General features: G+C 39.8%; 1 protein-coding gene across 7 annotated transcripts in view; it reads left to right on the top strand.

Annotated features, from left to right (window-relative positions):
* Positions 1 to 21,690, top strand: part of LOC128702288 (uncharacterized) — a 522,463-nt gene that overhangs the window by 467,218 nt on the left and 33,555 nt on the right. For all 7 annotated transcript variants that reach the window (XM_070102166.1, XM_070102168.1, XM_070102167.1 and 4 more), the window contains 6 exons: positions 1,464 to 1,759; positions 5,421 to 5,580; positions 9,093 to 9,193; positions 9,854 to 9,985; positions 16,630 to 16,803; positions 20,874 to 21,008. In XM_070102166.1, coding sequence (XP_069958267.1) covers positions 1,464 to 1,759; positions 5,421 to 5,580; positions 9,093 to 9,193; positions 9,854 to 9,985; positions 16,630 to 16,803; positions 20,874 to 21,008 — 998 coding nt within the window. The remainder of the gene's footprint in view (positions 1 to 1,463; positions 1,760 to 5,420; positions 5,581 to 9,092; positions 9,194 to 9,853; positions 9,986 to 16,629; positions 16,804 to 20,873; positions 21,009 to 21,690) is intronic.

Below are 21,690 nucleotides of genomic sequence, written 5' to 3'. Positions count from 1 at the left end.
TGATTACCTGGTCCTTGACTGTTGTTTTCCTCCTGATGTGGCTGTACAACAGCTTCGTGTGTGTGTGTGTGTGTGTGTGTGTGTGTGTGTGTACTCACCTATTTGTACTCACCTATTTGTGGTTGCAGGGGTCGATTCACAGCTCCTGGCCCCGCCTCTTCGCTGATTGCTACTAGGTCCTCTCTCTCCCTGCCCCATGAGCTCTATCATACCTCGCCTTAAAACTATGTATGGTTCCTGCCTCCACCACATCACTTTCTAGGCAATTCCATGGCCTGACTACTCTATGACTGAAGAAATACTTCCTAACATCCCTTTGATTCATCTGAGTCTTCAACTTCCAATTGTGACCTCTTGTGTCTGTGTCCCATCTCTGGAACATCCCGTCTTTGTCCACCTCGTCTATTCCGCGCAGTATTTTATATGTCGTTATCATGTCTCCCCTGACCCTCCTGGCCTCCAGTGTCGTCAGGCCGATTTCCCTCAACCTTTCTTCATAGGACAATCCCCGTAGCTCTGGGACTAGTCTTGTTGCAAACCTTTGCACTTTCTCTAATTTCTTGACGTGCTTGACTAGGTGTGGATTCCAAACTGGTGCTGCATACTCCAGTATGGGCCTGACGTAGATGGTGTACAGAGTCTTAAACGAATCCTTACTGAGGTATCGGAACGCTATCCGTAGGTTTGCCAGGCGCCCGTATGCTGCAGCAGTTATCTGATTGATGTGCGCCTCAGGAGATATGCTCGGTGTTATACTCACCCCCAGATCTTTTTCCTTGAGTGAGGTTTGCAGTCTTTGGCCATCTAAACTATATTGTGTCTGCGGTCTTCTTTGCCCTTCCCCAATCTTCATGACTTTGCATTTGGCAGGGTTAAATTCAAGGAGCCAGTTGCTGGACCAGGCTTGTAGCCTGTCCAGATCTCTTTGTAGTCCTGCCTGATCCTCGTCCGATTCGATTCTTCTCATTAACTTCACATCGTCTGCAAACAAGGACACTTCTGAGTCTATCCCTTCCGTTATGTCGTTCACGTATACCAAGAACAGCACAGGTCCTAGGACTGACCCCTGTGGAACCCCGCTTGTCACAGGCGCCCACTCTGACACCTCGTCGCGTACCATGACTCGTTGTTTCCTCCCTGTCAGATATTCTCTGATCCATTGCAGTGCCTTTCCTGTTATGTGTGCCTGGTCCTCTAGCTTTTGCAGTAACCTCTTGTGAGGAACTGTGTCGAAAGCCTTCTTGCAGTGTGTGTGTGTGTGTGTGTGTGTGTGTGTGTGTGTGTGTGTGTGTGTGTGTGTGTGTGTGTGTGTGTGTGTGTGTGTGTATGTATACTCACCTATTTGTGGTTGCAGGGGTCGAGTGTGTGTGTGGGTCATTTGTATATTGTTCCTGTCACAGTATTATACCTTCTTGTTGTTTAAGCATTATAATTTTGTATTGATACTATCGTGTTGGTTGCAGGTGATGTGAAGGGCAGTACCACGGTGGAGACGTCACTCACCCCCAGTGTAGCAGTGCCAGGCTCCTCTGATGCCTGGCGAAGCTCCGCCAGCAGTGTGGCAGGCGCTGCAGGCACCAGCGGTGAGATGAGCGTGGGAGAGGCAGAGGAGCGTCTCCTGAGGAGTGTAGTAAGGGGCACCTCCTCCTACAGCAGGTTCATGACCCTACACCGGCGGCGGCGACGCAAGCCTCCCACACGTCAGTTGAACCAGCCACACAGAGCTCTTCTGGACGACCTATACCATGGCCCGACCCAAGTTAGTTACCACCATCATTACTTGTAATAATAATAATAATCTTTATTTCCAGAAGTAAATACACTGTAATAATAATAATAATAATAATAATAATAATAATAATAATAATAATAATCTTTATTTCTACTTGTACATGATACAATTTATACAAACCATAGCTGGCATCAATGACATACTGTATAGAAAGCCCCTGGTTATACCTGGAATATACCTGGGGAGGGTTTTGGGGGTCAATGCCCCCATGGCCCGGTCTATGACCAGGCCCAGGCAGAGTATTTCTGGCAAATTAGGTTAATCTTGTCCCCAGGATGCGACCCACACCATTTGACTAACACCCAGGTACCTACTTACTGCTAGGTGAACAGGGACAGCAGGTGTCTTAAGGAAAATACCCCAGTGTTTCTACCCATACCAGGGATCAAACCACAGACCTCAGTGTGTGAGCCGAGTGATGATCATTATCTCTAGCTGAATGGCACTTAAATCCTGTCAACACACACAGGTCATTAAGGCTACATGTCACCTGTTCTACAGAAATCATAAATACTTTAATCCCAGATTTTTATATTTTATTAACACATCGGCTGTTTCTCACCAAGGCAGGGTGGCCCAGAAAAGAAAAACTCTTATCATCATTCACTCCATCACTGTCTTGCCAGAGGCATGCTGACACTACAGTTATAAAACTGCAACATTAACACCCCTCCTTCAGAGTGCAGGCACTGTACTTCCCATCTCCAGGACTCAAGTACGGCCTGCCGGTTTCCCTGAATCCCTTCATAAATGTTACTTTGCTCACACTCCAACAGCACGTCAAGTCCTAAAAACCATTTGTCTCCATTTGCTCCTATCTAACACGCTCACTGACGCTTGCTGGAGTCCAAGCCCCTCACACACAAAACCTCCTTTACCCCCTTCCTCCAACCTTTCCTAGGCCGACCCCTACCCCGCCATCAGTCCATTACAGATTTATATACTCTCTAAGTCATTCTATTTTGTTCCATTCTCTCTACATGTCCAAACCATCTCAATAACCCCTCCTCAGCCCTCTGGATAATAGTTTTGGTAATCCTTCACTCCTTCTAATCTCCAAACTATGGATTCTCTGCATTATATTCACACCACACATTGACCTCAGACATGACATCTCCAATGCCTCCAACCTTCTCCGTATTGCAACATTCACCACCCATGCCTCACACCCATACAACAATGTTGGTATAACTATACAGTGGACCCCCGCATAACGATCACCTCCGAATGCGACCAATTATGTAAGTGTATTTATGTAAGTGCGTTTGCACGTGTATGTTTGGGGGTCTGAAATGGACTAATCTACTTCACAATATTCCTTATGGGAACAAATTCGGTCAGTACTGGCACCTGAACATACTTCTGGAGTGAAAAAATATCGTTAACCGGGGGTCCACTGTACTCTCATACATTCCCCTCTTTGGTTTCATGGATTAAGTTCTTTGTCTCCACAGACTCATCAGTGCACCTCTTGCCTTTTCCCTCGTCAATTCTGTGATTTACTTCATCTTTCATAGACCCATCTGCTGACACATCCATTCCCAAATATCTGAATACATTCACCTCCTCCATACTCTCCCTCCAATTTGATATCCAGTCTTCTGTTACCAAATTTTTTTGTTATCCTCATCACTTTACTCTTTCTTATATTCACTTTTAATTTCCTTCTTTTACATACCCTACCAAACTCATCAACCAACCTCTGCAACTTCTCTTCAGAATCTCCCAAAAGCACAGTGTGGTCAACAAAGAGCCCAGATATGGGTGTATAATACTGAGATACACACCCCTCCATGTGCTCATACACAGTTTCTCTCAGTATACATAAATCAAGTGAAATACTCGTCAGAATGTACTCATTGTGATTTTCTATTACTATTTATTATTATTTTTTTATTTATTAGCACATAGGCCATTTCCCACCAAGGCAGGGTGACCCGAAAAAGAAGAAACACTTTCATCATCGTTCACTCCATCACCGTCTCTCCAGAGGCCTGCCTACACTACAGTTATAAAAGTACATTATTATTATCATTATTATTATTATTATTATTATTATTATTATTATTATTATTATTATTATTATTATTATTATTATTGTTGTTATTGTTGTTACCAGTAATTATTTTATATTATTTTTATATTCAAGGGAATGACTCTGGCTAGACTCTCATTTCCTTGAAGAAATCTACCTGGACTTCCTACTTATTTCTGCAACATTGCAAGCTCCTTATATGTTGATTACAATATGAAAGGCCTAGAGCTATCATTCAACTTCCGCCATGGTTGTTTTGTATCTTGTATCACTTATATACGATTATTGCACACATATACACAGTATACAGTGGACCCGCGGTTAACGATATTTTTTCATTCCAGAAGTATGTTCAGGTGCAAGTACAGACCGAATTTGTTCCCATAAGGAATATTGTGAAGTAGATTAGTCCATTTCAGACCCCCAAACATACACGTACAAACACACTTACATAAATACACTTACATAATTGGTCGCATTGGGAGGTGATCGTTAAGCGGGGGTCCACTGTATATGTACAGTATATATGTGGGCGGAGTGCCCTCGAGTCACGGAATTTATTGGTAACTCCAATCAAATCTCACATCTACCTATTAGCTGCAGCTAACATAGACAATCTGGGCATGGTTGGACTTGCCTGGGTATGTAACTGACCCAATTTCCACTAGTTTGTTGTAGGGGACATGTGATCCCGGTATCATTGTCTTGAGTAGGCTGCTACAGATGTGTATAGTAGTTATATTGTACTCACTTGTTGAGAGGCAGTCACTTTGATGCCAGTCGTTTTTTGGTAAGGTGATATTTTGTCCCATAATTTATGTCCGAGTATACGCCACGGTGACACACATTAATTCGATATCATAATTTATACCGCAGATCACTACATTTGTGTTTGCGCTGTTCTTTGCCCTAGTTAAATTGCCTAGTGGAGATTGACAGTATTTCAGAGTTTACCACAAAGAGTCATTATTTTCTTTGTTCTCAGCGGGAGATTTGTGACGTATTCATGCTCTGATGTCTGTATTCAACCTAGCTTGCCACCTTGCCCAGCGCCCACCAGTTCATCGTCCCCACAAAAGAATTGCTGAGTTCAGCTTTGTATCCACTCATATCTAGTCTGTGCAATCAGAATTAACACAAGAGGGTAGGTTTCTTGTTATTTAGCTGTAGACTAGAAATCATGATGTCCCTGACTTGTAGGACAAGTGAAACACAGGTTTTCTCTTAATTTTCCTGTTATGGGGAAAAGAGTAATTACGTACTCTTGTTTAACCCTCATTGTTTAGTTGATCAGAAATTCTGACAGTGAGAGGGAATGCCTCGAGATGCTATGGTACATAAATCTGTTCCTCATAAACTGTTGTGGGAGGAAGGAAGAGTCCACTTTACTGGAGATTTTTCTCCACAGATGATATCACATGAAAATATGATTCTTCTTCAGCATTGATACACTTTTAAGTTTACGTACTTCCTCTTGGAATTTATATGTCTATTATATTGATCTCATGCACTTCCCTTTGGATTTTTTACATGCATCATTTTTTTTTGTTTTAATTCAAGAAATTAAAAGTATACTGCATTGTGTGTTTTCAGTGTGTGTTGTCGCAAGTCGGTGTATGGAGCTTCAATGCCTTTGCCCTGGACAGTGTGTGTGGGGGTCGCCCAGTATCAGTACTCTGTGTCTACCTACTCCACAAATACGGTCTTATACAACATTTTAAATTTGACACAGTTACAATCTGGAAGTGTTTTAGTAAGTACCCATAATTCAGTTTTGTGAAATTGTAGCTACTGATGATGTTGCACAATAAAACAATGCTAACTTTATTTAGGTAAAATTGTACATAATTTTTTTGGGATGGTTACAATTGTCTTGCATATTAACATGTGTAAGAGAATTGTAAAAAAAATAGTAAGATTCCAAGCACTTTTGTGATTTCTCACATTATGTGAGAAATCACGAAAGTGCTTGGAATCTCACTATTTTGTCACTAGTTAATTTGCATATTGTGATATCACCTGTTTACTGCGGTCTTACTGCATATTAACATATGTTAGTGGGGGCATCTGAACTTACGTATATATTACCCAGGAGAATCCCCCTTAAAAGTCAAAGTGACTTATTTCCATAATGCAAACAAGCTTCATTTTTCTTTCATATATAGCAATAAACAGGACTTAATAGAGAGGAAATTAAAAACAAAAAGTGCACTTAAAAAAAGTTAAGAATCTGGTTGTAAACAAAGTGGCATGAAATAAAGAGTTAATGAGAAGTTTCACATTGCAAGCTGAGCATCCCTGAGGGAACACAGACACACTAACAGACATCAGTCATCACAGCTTGGGGGATGAACCTTTGATGCTGGTAAAGTGCTCTTGATATAAGGAAGTGGAGCCACTGACTGCTTGTTCAAATCAAATCTGATCACCTCCCATTTCCCAGGTGGTGTTGAACTCCTATGGGTTAAGCACTTCTCCACCAGTATAATAAATGGAAAATGGAAAGGTATTATTTTGGGAGATAATGTACAGTGGAACCCCGGTTTACGATATTATTTCATTCCAGAAGTATGTTCAGGTGCCAGTACTGACCGAATTTGTTCCCATAAGGAATATTGTGAATTAGATTAGTCCATTTCAGACCCCCAAACATACACATACAAACGCACTTACATAAATACACTTACATAATTGGTCGCATTGGGAGCTGATCGTAAACTGGGGGTCCACTGTATTAGCAAAAATAATGAAATCAAAGATGCCCATGCTGGTTAATAAGAGGTGGAGGAGAAGATACATCAACTTTTTTTTTTTTTAACAAACCAGTCGTCTCCCACCAAGGCAGAGTGACCCCCCCCCCAAGAAGAAACACTTTTACCATCACTTCGTCACTGTCTGGCCTGAGGGGCATCAATAGTACAGTTCAGAACTACAAATATCCCCACCCCTCTTTCAGAGTGCAGGCACTGTATTTTCCACCTCCAGGACTCAAGTCTGGCTAACCAGTTTCCCTGAATCCGATGGAAATAAATGGTATAAAATACCGACACAATGGAAATATAAACACATATGCAGTATAATGTGATCCTTTATTGACTACGTTTCACCCACACAGTGGGCTTTTTCAAGTCACAAACAGATCTGTTTGTGACTTGAAAAAGCCCACTGTGTGGGCGAAACGTAGTCAATAAAGGATCACATTATACTGCATATGTGTTTATATTTCCATTCCCTGAATCCCTTTGTAAATGTTACCACATATAGGTCATAAAAAAATTTGAAAGAATAGATAAAGAATATGTTTTGTATCTTTAGTAGAGATAAAAAAAGCCACAGATGTAAACCAAGAAAAATTAGGCTAAAGGGAAACTAAAAAAATTTTTTTTCAAATCAAGTAGTGTAACAATGGGATGAATTTAATGTAGTATGTGCTACTACCATTGGAAGGTAGTATGTGCTACTACCATTGGAAGGTAGTATGTGCTACTACCATTGGAAGGTAGTATGTGCTACTACCATTGGAAGGTAGTATGTGCTACTACCATTGGAAGGTAGTATGTGCTACTACCATTGGAAGGTAGTATGTGCTACTACCATTGGAAGGTAGTATGTGCTACTACCATTGGAAGGTAGTATGTGCTACTACCATTGGAAGGTAGTATGTGCTACTACCATTGGAAGGTAGTATGTGCTACTACCATTGGAAGGTAGTATGTGCTACTACCATTGGAAGGTAGTATGTGCTACTACCATTGGAAGGTAGTATGTGCTACTACCATTGGAAGGTAGTATGTGCTACTACCATTGGAAGGTAGTATGTGCTACTACCATTGGAAGGTAGTATGTGCTACTACCATTGGAAGGTAGTATGTACAACTACCATTGGAAATGTTCAAAAGTCATGGGATAAAAGAATTTATTTAACTTGGACACCACAAGAATTGCTGCACTCTTCCAGGTACATATAGGCCACTATTATCAGTGACATATGAAATTTTTATTCTTATCAATATTTTAAATGTACAGTAAACCACAATCTTGGTGTGTGGCATTCATGTAAAAAATACATTTAAATATATGGATACCTGAGTAAAATATATATTGTATATTTTGGTATGAGTTACATAATTCAAAAGGTTAACTCATTAAAAATAAAAACTCCTCATTTTTTAATAGCTCAAAAAAAAAAAATCTCTGCAGCACTAAAGAAGGTTAAAGACACAAGTTATAATAATGGACTTTACCCAGCAGCCTTTACATCCAGATCAGTATTGTGAAGATGAAGATGTTGGCAGTTTAAATACCATGGAATAATAATTGATGATCGCTAAGTCTGAGATAGAGAACTACACATGATGCTGACCCATTATTATATTCATAGAGACATGATTAACTTGAGAGGGGTCATGAAGTAATGTCCTGTGGCTCAGTAATGCACTCGGCTCACATGCTGAGTGTTCAAGGTTTGATCACCAGTACGGGTGGAAACTTTAAGCATGTTTCCTTATACCTGCTGCCTCTATTCACCTAGCAGTAAGTAGGTACCTGTGCATTAGCTGGCTGGTGTGGGTCGCATCCTAGGGGGTGGTAATATACCTTAGAGCTGGGGCTAGTAAATCCATCGTATATATTTTGAGAATAATAAGCACATAGTGCTTATAAACATGCAAATTTGACTTTGCATATTAACTAAGCACCTGCCAAAGAAGTTAGTGGTAAAGTTTTGCATTAGTAAAGTCTTGTAGTCTGTCCACGAATGTTCAGGTAGATTATTACAATAGTTTTGTCTCTACTCGTAATATTTCTTGACAACTTCCCTTTGGATGAGTATACTGCTCCAAACCTTTTTGACTATGTCCCATGATAGCAGGTCTGCTAATCCTGTGATTACCTCCCATAGGATGAATGTGGGAGTCCTAAACATTGGACTCCCACTTGCAGCATGAGTATGGGGGCTCCTAAATATTGGATTCCCACCTGCAGCATGAGTATGGGGGCTCCTAAATATTGGATTCCCACCTGCAGCATGAGTATGGGGGCTCCTAAATATTGGATTCCCACCTGCAGCATGAGTATGGGGGCTCCTAAATATTGGATTCCCACCTGCAGCATGAGTATGGGGCTCCTAAACATTAGACTGTCTATTTTAGGAGGAGTATGAGGGGCCTAATATTTTGACTACCTCCAGCAGGAGTATGGGATGCATAATGAAACTTGTAGTATGCAAGTTTTTTGAAAAATACCAATACAGATTTTTCATTTCAGGTTTAATTGAAGATGGGTACCACGCCTCCAACCCATACCATAACGCCATCCATGCCGCAGATGTGACACAGGCCATGCATTGCTATCTTCAGGAGGAGAAGGTGCACAATTTTTTGTATAAATTTTACTTATAGCAGTATATTTTGCTTACAACAGTATATTCTGAGACTTAACTTCCATATAAAGGGGAAAAGGTAAGGAAAGGTGATGTAAAGCCTTTTTACCACATAAGGCTTTTACTTGTAGGGAATGAATAAATGGTTAATTTATCTTTATTACACTTATTAACATCCCTTTTTGGACAATAAAATATTGATCATTACAGTATAGTATAAGTATAAAAATCTGAAGCATTTGAAGCATGTTTGTTATAAATGTGTATCAAGCTCTTCCCAGTAAGATGTGAACAGTTGATTAAATATTATTCCCTGGGTATAAAGTACTGTACCTCAGTCTGTAATACTTTAATAATGTGGGTTTTAAGCATTGTTGTATAAAGTTTGTCAATCTTTCAGATTTTGCCTTACATTTGTAAACAGTAGCATCCTAAGCTGTTTTCCCATTCAGTTTCATGTCTAGCAAATTTTTTGTAATATTCTCTTGTTAAAAAGAAAAATGGTAGAGGCAAGGTTTAAACCCATGGTACCATGGTTTGTCTGCAATCATGTTATTACCATTTCATGAATCAGTTCTCTTGTTAAATATTGCAAGAAACAGCAAATACCATGACTACAACAATTCTCACACTGTAAATTTGGCAGATACGTGAGCACATGACTCCCCTGGAGGTTCTTGCAGCTCTTGTTGCAGCTGTATGCCATGATCTTGATCATCCGGGGGTCAACCAGCCATTCCTTATTGCAACAGATAACCACTTGGCTGCACTCTACAAGGTACTAAAAGATAATAAACCCTGCAGGTAAAACTTGGAAAGTACTAGAAACAGATACAATATTCCATTAGTCAGGCAGTGCAGAAATCTTGATTTGTTACAACATAGGTTGAAGAAGTTATTTATTAGTTTATTCTACTGTATTCTAAGTTATTCTATTGTATTCTAAGTTATTCTGCTGTATTCTAAGTTCTTGGGAATGCATAAAAGTTGATAAGAGGAACAGAAATACAAAAATCAAAGTAAATATCTTGACTTTCAGTAACATTTCCAACTCTCAAACCCCAACATCAGTGCTGATAAGATAATAGAACATTTAACAAGCAGAATGGAAAGAATGGATTTGTCAGTTAAAAACAGAGTAGGGGAGTTAGTTGATGGGGAGCTGGAGGTATTGGGTAGATGGCGGGAATATTTTCAGGAACTTTAAAATGTCGATGAAGAAAGGGAGGTGGTAATTTCATGCACTGGTCAGGGAGGTATAACATCTTTTAGGAGTGAAGAAGAGCAGGATGTGAGTGTGGGGGAGGTACGTGAGGCATTACGTAGAATGAAAGGGGGTAAAGCAGCTGGAACTGATAGGATCATGACAGAAATGTTAAAAGCAGGGGGGATATAGTGTTGGAGTGGTTGATATTTTTGCTTAATAAATGTATGAAAGAGGGGAAGGTACCTAGGGATTGGCAGAGAGCATGTATAGTTCCTTTATATAAAGGGAAGGGGAACAAAAGAGATTGTAAAAATTATAGGGGAATAAGTTTACTGAGCATACCAGGAAAAGTGGACGGTAGGGTTATTATTGAAAGAATTAGAGGTAAGACAGAATGTAGGATTGCAGATGAGCAAGGAGTCTTTAGAGTGGGTAGGGGATGTGTAGATCAGGTGTTTACATTGAAGGATGTATGTGAGCAGTATTTAGATAAAGGTAGGGAAGTTTTCATTGCATTTATGGGTTTAGAAAAGGCATATGATAGAGTGGATAGGGGGGCAATGTGACAGATGTTGCAAGTATATAGAATAGGTAGTAAGTTACTAAATGCTGTATAGAGTTTTTATGAGGATAGTGAGGCTCAGGTTAGGATGTGTAGAAGAGAGGGAGACTACTTACCAGTAAAAGTAGGTCTTAGACAGGGATGTGTAATGTCACCATGGTTGTTTAATATATTTATAGATGGGTTTGTAAAAGAAGTAAATGCTAGGGTGTTGGGGAGAGGGGTGGGATTAAATTATGGGGAATCAAATACAAAATGGGAATTGACAGTTACTTTTTGCTGATGATACTGTGTTTATGGGAGAGTCTAAAGAAAAGTTGCAAAGGTTAGTGGACGAGTTTGGGAGTGTGTGTGAAGGTAGAAAGTTGAAAGTGAACGTAGATAAGAGTAAGGTGATGAGGGTATCAAATGATATAGATATATAAAAATTGGATATCACATTGGAGAGGAGTATAGAAGAAGTGAATGTTTTCAGATATTTGGGAGTTGACTTGTCAGTGGATGGGTTTATGAAGGATGAGGTTAACCATTGAATTGATGAAGGAAAAAAGGTGAGTAGTGCATTGAGGTATGTGTGGAGACAAAAAACGTTATCCATGGAGGCAAAGAAAGGAATGTACAAAAGTATAGTGATTTTTATTTTTATTATTATCACACTGGCCGATTCCCACCAAGGCAGGGTGGCCCGAAAAAGAAAAACTTTCACCATCATTCACTCCATCACTGTCTTGCCAGTTTTTAAACTGCAACATTAACACCCCTCCTTCAGAGTGCAGGCACTGTACTTCCCATCTCCAGGACTCAAGTCCGGCCTGCTAGTTTCCCTGAACCCCTTCATAAATGTTACTTTGCTCACACTCCAACAGCACGTCAAGTATTAAAAACCATTTGTCTCCATTCATTCCTATCAAACACGCTCACGCATGCCTGCTGGAAGTCCAAGCCCCTCGCACACAAAACCTCCTTTACCCCCTCCCTCCAACCTTTCCTAGGCCGACCCCTACCCCGCCTTCCTTCCACTACAGACTGATACACTCTTGAAGTCACTCTGTTTCGCTCCATTCTCTCTACATGTCCGAACCACCTCAACAACCCTTCCTCAGCCCTCTGGACAACAGTTTTGGCAATCCCGCACCTCCTCCTAACTTCCAAACTACGAATTCTCTGCATTATATTCACACCACACATTGCCCTCAGACATGACATCTCCACTGCCTCCAGCCTTCTCCTCGCTGCAACATTCATCACCCATGCTTCACACCTATATAAGAGCGTTGGTAAAACTATACTCTCATACATTCCCCTCTCTGCCTCCAAGGACAAAGTTCTTTGTCTCCACAGACTCCTAAGTGCACCACTCACCCTTTTCCCCTCATCAATTCTATGATTCACCTCATCTTTCATAGACCCATCCGCTGACATGTCCACTCCCAAATATCTGAATACATTCACCTCCTCCATACTCTCTCCCTCCAATCTGATATCCAATCTTTCATCACCTAATCTTTTTGTTATCCTCATAACCTTACTCTTTCCTGTATTCACTTTTAATTTTCTTCTTTTGCACACCCTACCAAATTCATCCACCAATCTCTGCAACTTCTCTTCAGAATCTCCCAAGAGCACAGTGTCATCAGCAAAGAGCAACTGTGACAACTCCCACTTTATGTGTGATTCTTTATCTTTTAACTCCACGCCTTTTGCCAAGACCCTCGCATTTACTTCTCTTACAACCCCATCTATAAATATATTAAACAACCATGGTGACATCACACATCCTTGTCTAAGGCCTACTTTTACTGGGAAATAATTTCCCTCTTTCCTACATACTCTAACTTGAGCCTCACTATCCTCGTAAAAACTCTTCACTGCTTTCAGTAACCTACCTCCTACACCATACACCTGCAACATCTACCACATTGCCCCCCTATCCACCCTGTCATACGCCTTTTCCAAATCCATAAATGCCACAAAGACCTCTTTAGCCTTATGTAAATACTGTTCACTTATATGTTTCACTGTAAACGCCTGGTCCACACACCCCCTACCTTTCCTAAAGCCTCCTTGTTCATCTGCTATCCTATTCTCCGTCTTACTCTTAATTCTTTCAATAATAACTCTACCATACACTTTACCAGGTATACTCAACAGACTTCTCTTCTTTCTTTCAACACACTGGCCGTATCCCACCGAGGCGGGGTGGCCCAAAAGGAAAAACGAAAGTTTCTCCTTTTGCATTTAGTAATATATACAGGAGAAGAGGTTACTAGCCCCTTGCTCCCGGCATTTTAGTCGCCTCTTACAACACGCATGGCTTACGGAGGAAGAATTCTGTTCCACTTCCCCATGGAGGTAAGAGGAAATAAACAAGAACAAGAACTAGAAAGAAAATAGACGAAAACCCAAAGGGGTGTGTATATATATGCTTGTACATGTATGTGTAGTGTGACCTAAGTGTAAGTAGAAGTAGCAAGATATTACCTGAAATCTTGCATGTGTATGAGACAGAAAAAAAAAAGACACCAGCAATCCTACCATCGTGTAAAACAGTTACAGGCTTCAGTTTTACATTCACTTGGCAGGACGGTAGTACCTCCCTGGGCGGTTGCTGTCTACCAACCTACTACCTAGGACTCAACAGACTTATCCCCCTATAATTTTTGCACTCTCTTTTGTCCCCTTTGCCTTTATACAAAGGAACTATGCATGCTCTCTGCCAATCCCTAGGTACCTTACCCTCTTCCATACATTTATTAAATAATTGCACCAACCACTCCAAAACTATATCCCCACCTGCTTTTAACATTTCTATCCTTATCCCATCAATCCCAGCTGCCTTACCCCCTTTCATTTTACCTACTGCCTCACGAACTTCCCCCACACTCACAACTGGCTCTTCCTCACTCCTACAAGATGTTATTCCTCCTTGCCCTATACACGAAATCACAGCTTCCCTATCTTCATCAACATTTAACAATTCCTCAAAATATTCCCTCCATCTTCCCAATACCTCTAACTCTCCATTTAACAACTCTCCTCTTCTATTTTTAACTGACAAATCCATTTGTTCTCTAGGCTTCCTTAACTTGTTAATCTCACTCCAAAACTTTTTCTTATTTTCAACAAAATTTGTTGATAACATCTCACCCACTCTCTCATTTGCTCTCTTTTTACATTGCTTCACCACTCTCTTAACCTCTCTCTTTTTCTCCATATACTCTTCCCTCCTTGCATCACTTCTACTTTGTAAAATCTTCTCATATGCTAACTTTTTCTCCCTTACTGCTCTTTTTACATCATCATTCCACCAATCGCTCCTCTTCCCTCCCGCACCCACTTTCCTGTAACCACAAACTTCTGCTGAACACTCTAACACTACATTTTTAAACCTACCCCATACCTCTTCGACCCCATTGCCTATGCTCTCATTAGCCCATCTATCCTCCAATAGCTGTTTATATCTTACCCTAACTGCCTCCTCTTTTAGTTTATAAACCTTCACCTCTCTCTTCCCTGATGCTTCTATTCTCCTTGTACCCCATCTACCTTTTACTCTCAGTGTAGCTACAACTAGAAAGTGATCTGATATATCTGTGGCCCCTCTATAAACATGTACATCCTGAAGTCTACTCAACAGTCTTTTATCTACCAATACATAATCCAACAAACTACTGTCATTTTGCCCTACATCATATCTTGTATACTTATTTATCCTCTTTTTCTTAAAATATGTATTACCTATACTAAACCCCTTTCTATACAAAGTTCAATCAAAGGGCTCCCATTATCATTAACACCTGGCACCCCAAACTTACCTACCACACCCTCTCTAAAAGTTTCTCCTACTTTAGCATTCAGATCCCCTACCACAATTACTCTCTCACTTGGTTCAAAGGCTCCTATACATTCACTTAACATCTCCCAAAATCTCTCTCTCTCCTCTACATTCCTCTTTTCTCCAGGTGCATACACGCTTATTATGACCCACTTTTCACATCCAACCTTTACTTTAATCCACATAATTCTTGAATTTACACATTCATATTCTCTTTTCTCCTTCCATAACTGATCCTTCAACATTACTGCTACCCCTTCCTTTGCTCTAACTCTCTCAGATACTCCAGATTTAATCCCATTTATTTCCCCCCACCGAAACTCCCCTACCCCCTTCAGCTTTGTTTCGTTTAGGGCCAGGACATCCAACTTCTTTTCAATCATAACATCAGCAATCATCTGTTTCTTGTCATCCGCACTACATCCATGCACATTCAAGCATCCCAGTTTTATAAAGTTTTTCTTCTTCTCTTTTTTAGTAAATGTCTACAGGAGAAGGGGTTACTAGCCCATTGCTCCCGGCATTTTAGTCGCCTCATACGACACGCATGGCTTACAGAGGAAAGATTCTTTTCCACTTCCCCATGGACAATAGAAGAAATAAAGAAGGACAAGAGCTATTTAGAAAAAAAGGGGAAAAACCTAGATAGTGATACCAACACTATTATGTGGGTGTGAAGCTTGGGTTGCAAATGCTGCAGCGAGTAGGCGGCTGGAGGCAATGGAGATGTCCTGTCTAAGGGCAATGTGTGGTGAAAGTATTATGCAGAGAATTCGGAGTGTGGAAATTAAGAGAAGGTGTGGAGTTACTAAAAGTATTAGTCAGAGGGCTGAAGAGGGGTTGTTGAGGTGGTTTGGTCATTTGGAGAGAATGGATGAAAGAATGACTTGGAGAGCTTATAAATCTGTAGGGGAAGGAAGGCGGGTTACCTGGAGACTTGGTAGAGGTCGTCCTCAAAAAGGTTGGAGGGAGGGGGTAAAGGAGGTTTTGTGGGCAAGGGGCTTGGACTTCCAGCAAGCTTGTGTGAGCATGTTAGATAGGAGTGAATGGAGATGAATGGTTTTTGGGACCGGAGGAGCTGTTGGAGTGTGAGCAGGGTAATATTTAGTGAAGGGATTCAGGGAAACTGGTTATTTTTATATAGCCGGACTTGAGTACTGGAAATGGGAAGTAGTACAATGCCTTCACTTTAAAGGAGGGGTTTGGGATATTGGCAGTTTGGAGGGGTATGTTATATATGCTTCTAAACTGTTGTATTTGGGCACCTCTACAAAGTCAGTGATTATGTGTGAGTGAGGTGAAAGTGTTGAATGATGATGAAAGTATTTTCTGTTTGGGGATTTTCTTTCCTTTTGGGTCATCCTGCTTCTGTGAGAGACGGCCAACTTGTTAAAAAAAAAAAATACTGATTGAAATGGAAGATAGCACACATTGTGGCAGTATTTATTAAAGATAACAGAGGGGGTTTTCCTGACAATTGTTGATGTCAAAATATTAGAGAAAGCTAATAGAAAAAGCTAGATAGGAAAGCCACTAGAGAAAGCTTGGAGAGGAACAGCATACTGACTAGGTCAGTAGATTGTTCCTCTAATTCAGGGTAGTCAGACTCTCCTGGAGGTGGGAAGTACAGTGCATGTACTCTAAAGGAGGGGTTTGGGATATTTGCTATTGGGAAGGACATCTAAACTGTTGTATCTATGTTCCTCTGGCAAGATAGTGATAGTGTGAAAGATGGTGAAAGCATTTCTGTTTTGGGAATGATGTAAATGGACAATGTTGTATAATTAATTAATTATTTATTTGTTTTCCTTCATACAGAACTTAAGTGTGCTTGAAAACCATCACTGGAGGTGTGCAATGGGCTGCCTCTGGGAGTCTGGACTACTAGATTCTTGGGCACCTGAAGATGTATCAGTGCTTCAGGAAATGATAAGGTCTCTCATATTAGCTACAGATATCACCCGTCAACAAGAGTTTCTCACCAGATTTCGGGTAAGCATTTTGGTTTTGAGTCTCTTGTACAATTTTTTTTTTTCGACAAACCAGCCGTATCCCACCAAGGCAGGGTGGCCCAAAAAGAAAAACAAAAGTTTCTCTTTTCAAATTTAGTAATTTATACAGGTGAAGGGGTTACTAGCCCCTTGCTCCCGGCATTTTATTTGCCTCTTACAACATGCATGGCTTACAGAGAAAGAATTCTGTTCCACTTCCCCATGGAGATAGGAAATAAACAAGAACAAGAGCTAGAAAGAAAATAGCAGAAAACCCAGAGGGGTGCGTGTATATATATGCTTGCACATGTATGTGTAGTGTGACCTAAGTGTAAGTAGAAGAAGCAAGACGTACCTGAAATCTTGCATGTTTATGAGACAGAAAAAAGGACACTAGCATGTAAAACAATTATAGGCTTTCATTTTACACTCACTTGGCAGGACAGTAGTACCTCCCTGGGCGGTTGCTGTCTACCAACCTACTACCTAAAATACAGTGCCTGCACTCTGAAGGAGGGGTGTTAATGTTGCAGTTTAAAAACTGTAGTGTAAAGCACCCTTCTGGCAAGACAGTGATGGAGTGAATGATGGTGAAAGTTTTTCTTTTTCGGGCCACCCTGCCTTGGTGGGAATCGGCCAGTGTGATAAATAAAAAAAAAATATTAATTTATAATACAATTTTTTTTTTTAACATGTCAATCGTCTCCCACCAAAGCAGAGTGACCTAAAAAGAAAGAAAAATCCCCAAAAAGAAAATGCTTACATCATCATTCAACACTTTCACCTCACTCATACATAATCACTCTCTTTGCAGAGGAACTCAGATATGACAGTTCCGAAGTCCCTCCAAACTGTCAATATCCCAAACCCCTCCTCTAAAGTGCAGGCATTGTACTTCCCATTTCCAGGACTCTAGTCCAGCTAACCAGTTTCCTCTTCACAAAATATTACCCTGCTCACACTCCAACAGCTCGTCAGGTCTCAAAAACCATTTGTCTCCATTCACTCCTATCCAACATGCTTATGCATGCTTGCTGGAAATCCAAGCCCCTCACCCACAAAACCTCCTTTACCCCCCTCCCTCCAATTTTTTCGAGGATGACCCCTACCCCGTCTTCCTTCCCCTACAGATTCATATGCTCTTCAAGTCATTCTACTTTGATCCATTCTCTCTAAATGACCAAACCACCTCAACAACCCCTCTTCAGTCCTCTGACTAATACTTTTATTAACTCCACACCTCCTAATTTCCACACTCTGAATTCTCTGCATAATGTTTACACCACACATTGCCCTTAGACAGGACATCTCCACTGCCTTCAGCTCCCTCTTCGCTGCAGCATTCACAACCCAAGCTTAACACCCATATAAGAGTGTTGGTACCACTATTCTTTCATACATTCCCTTCTTTGCCTCCATGGATATCATTTTTTGTCTCCACAGATACCTCAATGCACCACTCACCTTTTTTCCTTCATCAATTCTGTGGTTAAGCTCATCCTTTATAAACCCATGTAATACAATCATAATAATATAATTATGATGATGATAATGATGATAATAATAATAATAATAATAATAATAATAATAATAATAATAATGTGCATTACTGCCACATAAAAATGGGAAATAAAGATCATTATAAAGATAATGAATAATATACACATGAAGTTTTAATAATGTGATCCAGTAGTTTTCATTTTGAGTAAATCCTAAAATGAAGAGAAAATCCTAAAATTTGCATAATAGGATTTTCTCACCTAGAGTGATTTTTATCCTTTATTTAGTGTTCTCTTAGAGGTACTCTAACATATGGTCTGTGAGGCATTGCATAGCAGAAAATAAGTTCCATCGTGGTCAAAACTGTGTTAGTGAATGAATAGAGTCTTTAATGTTTTGTCTGTGAGAACACGTAAATATTGTACACAAATAACCCGTACATAGGAGAATGAAACTTATGGTGACATTTCGGTCCCACTTGGACTGAAACATCATCACAGGTTTCATTCTCTTGTGTGCTGGTTATATGTGTATTGTTCAAGTCACAGTACAGGAAGCCTTCAACTTATGAACGTGTTGGGGACCTTCTGTATCAAAAAAAAAAAAAAAATTGAAAAATAAAAAACTTTATTTCTTTATCAAGGTCACAATATGTGTTTACATTTCATAATTTGATTGGTACAAAGAAAGCCACTATCATGCTGAGGCATTTTGGGCAGACTTAACCTAATACTTAAAGACTACTTGAGTCTAAACAGGTGAAGAATGGTATATTACAAATATTCAGTATTTTACGCTATTATTAATATAAGGTAGTACAATTTATGATACAGACATACATTTTTAAGTTTGTAATAATGGCTTAATAGTTAAGGGATAATAAAATATTTGGGAGAGTTGCTTTAAATTTGGTTATAGGTTATCATAGTGTGGGTATGGTTGTTATTGAGAGATGAGGTGATTTTTGAGTATAGTCCTAAATTGATTTGTGGGTAGGGGACCTCTTGCTGTTTCGGGCAAAGAGTTCCAGATATTTGCATTGCATTTTTGCATAGTGTGAGATGGACACGAGGGATGTCAAAAAGTGTTTTGTGCCTCGTGTTATGCCTGTGTGTGTTCTGTTGAAGCTGTCTAGGAGAAGTTTGAGTGGAGGGTTGATATTAGAGTTTAATGTTCTGTATATATAGTAGGTACAGTAATAAGTGTGTATATTTTGTATATTAAGTAAGTTCAAGGTTTTGAAGAGTGGTGGGGGTATGTTGTCTGGTGCAGGAGTTTGTGATCATCCGCACTGCCGCTTTCTGATGGGTTATTAAAGGTTTAAGATGATTGGCTGTGGTAAATCCCCAAGCACAAATACCATAGGTGAGGTAAGGGTATATTAGAGAGTAATATAAAGTAAGGAGCACCCTTTGGGGTACATGGTATCGTATCTTGGAGAGGATACCTACTGTTTTGGAAACTTTTTTAGTTATATGCTGGATGTGGGTCTGAAATTTAAGATTACAGTCAAGGTGGAGACCTAGAAATTTGCCCTCTGTGTGTCTTGTAATGGGTGAACCATTTATCGATATGTTTAGCTGGATATTTAATGTTCTGTTTCCAAAAAGCATGAAGTAGGTTTTGTCTATATTGAGAGTAATTTTATTGGTCATCATCCAGTTTGATGTTTTATGTAGCTCACTGTTTACAGTGTTACTAAGTATACCTGGGTTTGGGTGGGAGGAGACATAAGTGGTGTCATCTGCGAATAGATGTAACGAATAATGATATAATAATGATATTATACACAATAATGATATAATATTGTTATTATACACAATATAGAAAATTCTAAATGTGTTTGTAAGTCAAGGACTTACTATATTGTGCCTTTTTATTTTTTGTGTAGGTATTGTCTTGTGCTCCTGTAAGTTAGGCTCAGAGCTCAATAACAAAGTATGATAACTTGAGGTTTATAACTGTGATCTCCTCTACACCTGCATTTTTCTCCGTTGTTTGAATATGAAGCTTATTCTTTTCTGCTGTGCCACTTCTCATATATGACAGATAATGTAAATTGTATATCATAAGTCACCCTCGCAATGTTGTGCTTAGGTGTTTTTTAATCAGTCACAATACTTGTTCATTTATAATACACATCTAACTGCATGTGTCCTATTGAAAGAATAATTGATTTAATATAGTCAGCCCAGTTAATTTTTTTTTAGTTTGAGGTGGACTTGCACCTTGACATCCACTATGTTTTCATTTAAATGGTGTGCAGCTCCACAGTCTTTACATCATCAGTCATGGCTACACCATACTCGATAAAAAAATTGCATTATTCTGATGTTTAGTTGAATTTGGACTCTTACCTGAAGAACCTTGTTAAACCAGAGCTACCTTTCTCTCCCTCTAGCTACAAGTAGCTACTTGTTAAAATTTTTGGCTGTAAGACATAAATTTGCTTTCCATCTGCACTGACTGGGAAAATGTGTTATGCTCCAATTTTTCCCCCCTCCCCCCTAAAGGGGCCACTGAAATTACCTAATTGTATATAAAGTTAATTATATTATTGTATATTTGCAGAGGTACTTGGATGCTGACAGCTTTGATATGAATGACCCAGAACATCGGCACTTCTCGCTTCAGATTGCTCTGAAGTGTGCCGATATATGCAATCCTTGCCGACCCTGGGAAATATCTCGTAAATGGTCACACAAGGTAATGTTTGTCATGATAGCACAGTATGAAGTTTAGTTTTAAATTATTTATCCAAAATTGTCATGTATAGAATTAGAAGAGACTGTTCAGTAGTCCCCTCTATCCACAGGTGATACGTTCCAAGACCTACCGCAGGTGCCCGTAAAAGCTGATAGTAGTGAACCCTGTATATAAGTTGCTTTTCATTACATACATACCTGTGATAAAGTTTAATTAATAAATTATACACATTAAGACTTTATGATGATGATGGTTGGGGATTATCGATAGTGGACATGGCTTGTTTTTCAACCTTTTGGAAAAACATTGTGATAGGAAGTTGTTGTTTCTTTTCAGCTCATCAGACATTTGCTGGCATGGTTCTAATGCTTCAGTGATTATACGGGTGACTTTAATGTTGCATTCCATTATAGGATTGCAATTTGTAACTTATGAATCATTTATGGAATTTTCCATTTAATATTTTCGGGCTGCAGTAAACCTCAGATTACTGAAACCATGGAAACTGAATCCATGGATATGGGGGTTCTACTGTGTACCTGGAGGGTGTTGAAGGGTCAGTGCCCCAGCAGATCAGCCCTTGACCAGGCCTCTAAAATATTTTAGGTCTTCTGCAGTTTTTGTAAGGTATAGAATTAGATAGTACCTCCAGTTTAGGTACGAAAATTTTATTCTCTGTATG

The sequence above is a fragment of the Cherax quadricarinatus genome, chromosome 80, assembly GCF_038502225.1.
Source record: "Cherax quadricarinatus isolate ZL_2023a chromosome 80, ASM3850222v1, whole genome shotgun sequence".
NCBI classification, from domain to species: Eukaryota; Metazoa; Arthropoda; class Malacostraca; order Decapoda; family Parastacidae; genus Cherax; species Cherax quadricarinatus.
This window is presented reverse-complemented; position numbering and strand designations above follow the sequence as displayed.